The 6,884-nt window shown below is 38.6% G+C and overlaps 1 protein-coding gene across 2 annotated transcripts; it reads left to right on the top strand.

Annotated features, from left to right (window-relative positions):
- The first annotated feature begins 994 nt into the window (after nucleotides 1–994).
- Nucleotides 995–6,819, top strand: LOC108728258 (uncharacterized). 2 transcript variants are annotated; one of them, XM_018456734.1, is made up of 8 exons: nucleotides 995–1,365; nucleotides 2,110–2,214; nucleotides 3,748–3,851; nucleotides 4,978–5,191; nucleotides 5,404–5,457; nucleotides 5,735–5,826; nucleotides 6,009–6,163; nucleotides 6,574–6,819. In XM_018456734.1, the coding sequence occupies exons 1-8, from the start codon at nucleotides 1,287–1,289 to the stop codon at nucleotides 6,629–6,631; spliced, it is 861 nt and encodes a 286-aa protein (XP_018312236.1). In that variant the 5' UTR covers nucleotides 995–1,286; the 3' UTR covers nucleotides 6,632–6,819. The 2 variants fall into 2 exon arrangements, with proteins under 2 accessions (XP_018312236.1, XP_018312235.1); XM_018456733.1 differs by having other exon boundaries at nucleotides 5,735–5,877.
- The last annotated feature ends 65 nt before the right edge of the window (nucleotides 6,820–6,884 follow it).

Here is a 6,884-nt window from a genome sequence, read left to right as displayed (position 1 = left end):
TTCCCTGCCTGCAAATCTCTTCGTAACGCTGCTTGAAATCGGTTGTTTTCTTGTCGAATTGAAAATGATCCAGTCTCTCGCAATCTATTAAATGTCAACATAAACACTCTTCGGTTTGGCACTCTTCTGTTTGGAAATCGTCGTGCATATTCTCGCACCGCCTTTAAAGCATTACCGTTGCAGAAACCGTATACAAAAACCATATCAGCATATTCACTATTAGAATACGTACGCGGCATATTGCAAAAGACAAAATTCATCTACTGTTAAAGGCTTTCAAAGAGCGACTGACAAATTCATAACAGAAAGTGGAAAATGTAATCAAATATGTCGGTGCTAGATATGGCAAGAAATGTAAACATTTTTTTTCGATTTCTCTGAAACGGAGCAAAAACGAGCATATGTCTATAGGACTTTTTTTCTTAGTTTTTTACTCCTCTACACGCTCCCGAAGTTTTGCGATTTAATTTGGAAACACCCTATTGTATAATATTTACTCAATAAGAAAAATGATAACCGAATCTGAGAAGAATAATCGATTATGATTGGTCAATTTCTTACGGCTTAACACTTAAACTTAGATAACGGCCTATTATTGTAGAAAGCAAATTATATGTGTATACGTCCTACTGAACCGGTAAAACATGGCTGCTAAATATATAGAGCGATAAAGAAAAAACCGAAAGATCCCGAAAATTGTTAACTATTAGAGTTAATCCTCCACGAGATTTATCGCGGACTCCTTCGTTCCATCTTACGTTCATCTGTAGAGATAGAAAGGAAAAAAATATCCGGGATGGCCAATCGGGACGTACATTCGCGAGCATAAAATCGAGCGGTCGTCGACGGTGATCGGGTCGGCAAGAGACCGTGATGGACGGTCCGTCACGAGGCGGATCCCGTCCACCAAACGAGATTAATAGAGATCCGCCGCTGTCAGCCGGACGTCTCCCAGCCGGCTACGGCAGACGGCCAGTCTTCCCGCAGATTGCAAGCTGCGTAGGCAGTAACGAGCTCGATACGCGATCGATCCTTCATAAAAAGCTTCGATACCGATCCTTCGATCGGGATCAGACTATCGTCTTCGCCAACTTACTTTCGTGTATCTGTCGCGTTCTCTGAAAAAAAAAGCAGCGGTATCGCACACCCGGATGCTTCGAAATCATCCTCTGGTGATCCGGAGATTCGCGACACGATCGTGAGAGAGGTCACGAGGTGATCGGTCTCTCGTCTTTTCGTCGGTGAACGTTCCCGCGTTTGTCATCCGCTCGACAATCGGTATCGATATGCGCGTACAAAGCGCGAGGGGACGGTGGACCGTTCTCGCCGGTTTCGTTATAGTTTGCGTGGCTAATTTGCGATTAGGTAACGCTGATTAGCCTCTCCCCTTTTCTCCGTTCTGCTTTCCTCTCATCCGTCAGAGCGCACGTAGCGATACATATACATATACAAAGATTCTACACATGTTCAGAATTATAGAATATACTTTCTGAATTCTTTGGAAGGAAATCTCACTCTTTTTAAGGAGAAAATTTTTAATAATTTTTCGAATGATTTCAAATAAAAGACGTTTGAGACGAAAGATCTGGGTTTATTCTCAAATATTGAAATTCTCAATTTACAATTCTTCTTACACATATAATAATAATTACAATTTTTATAAACATTTTTTATGCCAAATACATTCCGAATATTAATATTATAACAATGGAACTTTAAGGAGTTAAAATCTTGATGCAACGCGCAATAATCTTTGCTTCTTTCGCAATGACAGAATCGTTTGGCGAAAGAAAAGCTCCATCTTTCTCCCCATAATGAAAAATCAAACTCATCAAAATTAAATCAATTTCCATTGTTGCTTCAAAAAGATTCGTCTGCAAGACGCGATTTAATTTCAATTGTGCATTTAAATTTTGAGTCCAAATTAAAATCTAGAATTTTAGTTTTTAATTTTGTTTAAATCGATCAGATATATATCTACATACTTTATATCATTAATGTCACATCGTTTAAAGAGCGTCTATAAGACTCCCGTCTAGTTCCGATCATCAATTTTAAATTCATCGATTGAGTTCCACTCATGATCACCTTGCGATTTTTGTTGCTTAGCTTTTTGCGAGAAGGAATCGGGAAACGAGGGAAAAGTGCATTCGGAAGAACCGCGACAGCACACGTGTTGCGCCCGACATGAGAAGATGATCGAAGTTGGATACGGTGAGCGTTTAAATTAAAATATTTCTTAATCGTTTCTGCTTTTAACTCTAGATGTCAATTTATTATAAAAAAAAAAAACGCAATTTTCAAGGAGGAAACTTGAGCAAAATAACATATTTAACGAATGAATGATTCATACAGTACCGATCAAAATTATATCACCTTTCGATATTTTGAGCATAACTTTTGTCAAAGTGAAAAATTAGTGAAAAATTAAAAAATCATGGTGTACATTATTAAATCTCATTATACTTTACGTACAAGGTGCACCTGCCATCAAGTGTCTGTATAAATTTGAGCGCATTCGATTCACTTTGACAAAAGTTATGCTCAAAAAATCAAAAGGTGATATAATTTTGACCGGTACTTAGTTAGAACTTAGGTATGATCTCATTCGTGTATCATCACAATGAATTGGTACCCCACCTCTGTGCTTTAAGGGGAAAAAGAACGGAACATCCGGTCACTGTGTATAAATTAATCTATTTTGTGATTAGTTTCAAAGTAAACAACATTCATATTAACGTAATACATACTTAGTAAATAAGAAACTAAATTTGAGTCAAATTCAATATATTTTCTTGAGTTAACTTCATCGTTTTATTTAAATCAAAGACATATATTATTCAGTAGGAACTGTGGCGACTTATAGAAATGATTAAAAATAACTTAAATTGGTATGATTTGGCATTATGAATTTAACAGTGCATTTGGGGGCAAAACAATAAGTAACACGATTAAACATTCGCGCGCAACTGGATAAAATATTTTGATCCTTCTGGTCTGGAATCGAAATTTCGCATCACGCGTCGACTGCGTCGGATTCTCTCGTCAATCGATTAGCTTCAATTGAACAGCGGTGACGTTTGACCGCTTATAAAGAAGGAGATGGCCCGCCGACATTTTAATCGAAATTAATATTTCAATTAGAACACCGTATCCTTCCCCCAATTCGCTTACTTTGGACGACAACCGATGCATTTCTCTCGAGTCATATTTTTATTCGTATGTAACATAACGCGATAAATCGCGCAGAAACCTTTCCTCTCACGACGTCAATGACAAATACTCCCGCATTCCGAGTCCCACGCGTTCACATGCAAAAATAACAGAGTTGTACACACATTGCGATTCGATCGCCCTAGGCGCCACCTCTTTCTTTTTTTTTAATTATTCCGACGAAAATAAAAATTAGAATGTAAGTCGAATCGAGACAACGAAACATAAGGACAGCTTAAACACATCTTTTATATTTCGTTTGTCTCAATTTTCCCCTTCTAAAAACTTTGTTAATGCTTCTGTTACTCTTACGCTCCGATTTTTATTTTTGCCAGGGTTTTTAATAACGTGATTAAATAAATCTGCGCACTATTTTTCCCGAAAGTTATATCCAATCGATGTCATCCCTGATGAAAATAAAAATCAGAGCGTAAGTCGAATGTAACGGAAGAGGAACAGAAGCGCAAACAAAACTTCTAGGAGGCGAAAATTAATTGAAATATCAAGTGCCTAACATGGATCGATCTTGTTTAGGGATATCCGGGGAAGTTATTCAGATCGACGCTGGACACTGCCGAAAGTTATGCCCGCGACATGTGTCCGACGATCCTGGGGATGCGAGTCGACCAGCGGTACAGGTAAGTCACCGTGTATACGAGGCTCTTTCCTCGCTTCGATCATGTGGAAGATATAACATACTTTACGTTGGTGTAAACGGCCTTTAATATGTATTGCCAGCAAATCCTTTTCACCTGCTATTAGCATGCTGTTAATGTTTGCCGTCTGGCATCATTGGTTCACTATTTACGTGTTCAATCACAAGTGGTAAAGTTAAAATAGTCCTGTCTGACGATTACGAATAATTTCGTTTGACTTCGTTGTCAAAATTTATTTTAATCCATCATCAAGGGTAAAGGGATCCTATCTTACGTAGGATAGATTCCTTGCAAACGCTCGTCCTTTTCGACGCTCATATCTTCCTGGATGATATTCCGGATCTTTCCGGTCGAAGGAGGGCTATTTTCGTTACGTGACGCAACCTGATCGGTCGATGGCGCGAATACGGTCTTTTACAGCAGCCGTGCTATACGATGGTTCGTTGAGGCTGGACCCGATGGAATACCGGGGGAAAGGGGGCTGTTGGACGAGATGGAGGCGTTGAACGCGAAACGCAAGACGATCAAGGCGATATGTTTTGCGTCCTTCGAAGGTCGGATCGGCGCCCGCGGTCACCGATCCTCTCGGCGGCGCCGGAATGTCCAGCCACTAAATCCCGGAATTATGCGTTCGCTGGATCTCGCTGGATGGATGACGACGGTCGCCGAGGGGGAAAGATTTATTGAAACGACTTTAATATGATCCTCGATAAGCGAATGACGCGAGCGTATCTTTACTGCAGCCATTGTAAAACAGCCGACAGCCATTTTTCTTTTTTTATGCTAACAGTTAAAACGATGAAGCATGTTGATTAGTTAGCGAACTATTAGCAGCGTATGTTAACTCCTGGATGTGTAAGAGATCTTTACTTTTTTTATTCTGCGATATTCAAACCTTTTCCTTTTTTCGGCAATTTTTTGAGAAATCTTAAAAAAGTCTTTCAACAACATTCAATTAAACATGATCGAAATTCATCATCGAAGAAAATTATGAATTCAAGGATTACTCTACGCGCCAGTTTTATTACAATATATGTTACAATGTTTTAGAACAGAATGTTTTCTCTTTTTTTATAATTGTTCACGAATATTTCTACTTGTCTTTCAGAAATGTTCATCGGATTTCCATTGTCGCGCGAGAGTCGCCAAGCTAGAGCGAGTGTCTACGTTGCAGGGTGTTCGCATAATCGAGGCTATAGATGCCTGCGATTGCTCGCCAGAAACGTCCTGCAGACGAGAATCCTACATCCATTATGTACATTCCGGTACGCCGTACCAAGCAGTCGTGGACATCGGGGTTTGCATCGGTCATTGCGCCAAAGGTATCAACTTCGTAAGAACTTTTCGAGCCGTGACTAAAGGTGACCGATGGTCCAGCCGCGATTATCTTTGCGTGCGATAGTTATTTCAAAAATATTCTGATTCTCCAATATTTTCTACGATTTCCTCTTTATCTATCTTATTCACTTTTATATCCATAATTTTTGTGAGATCTAAAAATTAAAATTAACGTTTTACTTACGTGCCTTTCAAGATCTGGGTTGCAAGCCGGTCCGGAATAACACAATCAGCGCCAAAGGGCCAAATGGTACGTACATAAAATAAACATGGGATTAAGATCTCTATTTTGTAACTTTTAATGACAGTGTCAATGTCGTTATATTGTCATTGCGCAGGTTTTATATTATACATGAAAAATATCACGCTAACGACAATATAACTAACGACGATATAACTAACTTTCCGTTATAACGAAGGTAATAAAATAACGATATCGAGACTGTCGTTAAAAGTTATAGAATGGAGGCCTAAAAGTTAGAGTCATTTATAAATATATTTGCATTGAAAATTGTGTCATTTTCAAGGTGACGAGATTTATCAAGTAGTCGAGAAATGCGGTTGCGCCGGTCATTGTTACCGAATGGACCACATGGAAACTGTGCTGGATTACAGCGAGGTGACGATCAAAGAGGGCACAAACACGACCGACGTGAGGCCTGTAATCCGAGTATGAAATATATGTTCGATTACTAATCGTTAAAGAGAATAAGGATTTTATGTCGGTAGTGTATATATTATTTTGCGGCTTTGATCGAATTTTTTTAAGCACATTCTCTCATCCCTTTTAATGTTTGACAGCAAATAAACGTCGGTCAATGCGTCGGAACGTGTCCGGGAAATGAGACGGAGACGTGTCTTCTACGGGATAAAAAAGAGCCGTCTAGATGTCTAGCCGGTCTGTATTCAAAGCAGCACACTTGCACACCGGCCAGATTTAAAGTGCACGAGTACAGGTAGAATTATTATTCCACGATTATTTCAATTTAAAAGTCCCAACTATTATCATCTCTCACTTCAAAAAAGTTAAAATAATGCCACTACTGAAAAAGAGTGAAAAATTTGCACTCTTGAATAAAAGTGGCAGATTTTCACCCTTTTTTTGGAGTGAGATTTCACACTTTTAGAGTGAGATTTACTCCAAAAAAGGAGTGAGATTTCTTTCATTTGCAAGCTCCAAAAAAAAGAGCAAAAATCTTATTCAAGAGTACAATTTTTTCATTCCTCTTCAATATAGTGGCAGTATTTTAACTTTTTTGAAGTAAGATTTCACTCCACGCAATTTAGAGAATACATCTAAAGAAAAAAATTAAATTTCCGTTCAAATATTAATATTTATTAATTTTATCATATTTGGAACTTCTAGAACCCGACGAGGAGCGAAGAGAGAAATAATTCAAATTACTCAGTGTGCCTGCGTCTAGACTGAAAATATTATTCCGTCGTGAATAGTTTGAATCGAATCGAAGACGAGAAAAAAGCAAAAGAAAGCAATACAGATAGCGAGAGAGAGTGAGAGAGAGAGAGAGAGAGAGAGAAAGACAGCTTGTTAAACAAATTTTGCACATACATTCATGTTCCTAGGTGCATTATGTACCTACAAATCCACGTGGCTGAATAAATCAACGATGTTTTTACGAATAAGACAAATATCTTTCTTCCCGTCTGTACATCCTA

Source organism: Mycetomoellerius zeteki, unplaced genomic scaffold (genome assembly GCF_001594055.1).
Source record: "Mycetomoellerius zeteki isolate Tzet28-1 unplaced genomic scaffold, Tzet1.0 scaffold597, whole genome shotgun sequence".
NCBI lineage: Eukaryota > Metazoa > Arthropoda > Insecta > Hymenoptera > Formicidae > Mycetomoellerius > Mycetomoellerius zeteki.
Note: the sequence above shows the minus strand (reverse complement) of the source record. Positions and strands in the feature narration are given on the sequence as shown.

What these genes read in the sequence shown, in the direction of transcription:
- LOC108728258 (XM_018456733.1), top strand. Translation starts at nt 1,287, where the DNA reads ATGCGCGTACAAAGCGCGAGGGGACGGTGGACCGTTCTCGCCGGTTTC. An exon ending in CGTGGCTAATTTGCGATTAG is followed by an intron (nt 1,366 to 2,109) that starts GTAACGCTGATT and finishes TTTGTTGCTTAG; the next exon opens with CTTTTTGCGAGAAGGAATCG. An exon ending in TTTAAAGTGCACGAGTACAG is followed by an intron (nt 6,164 to 6,573) that starts GTAGAATTATTA and finishes TGGAACTTCTAG; the next exon opens with AACCCGACGAGGAGCGAAGA.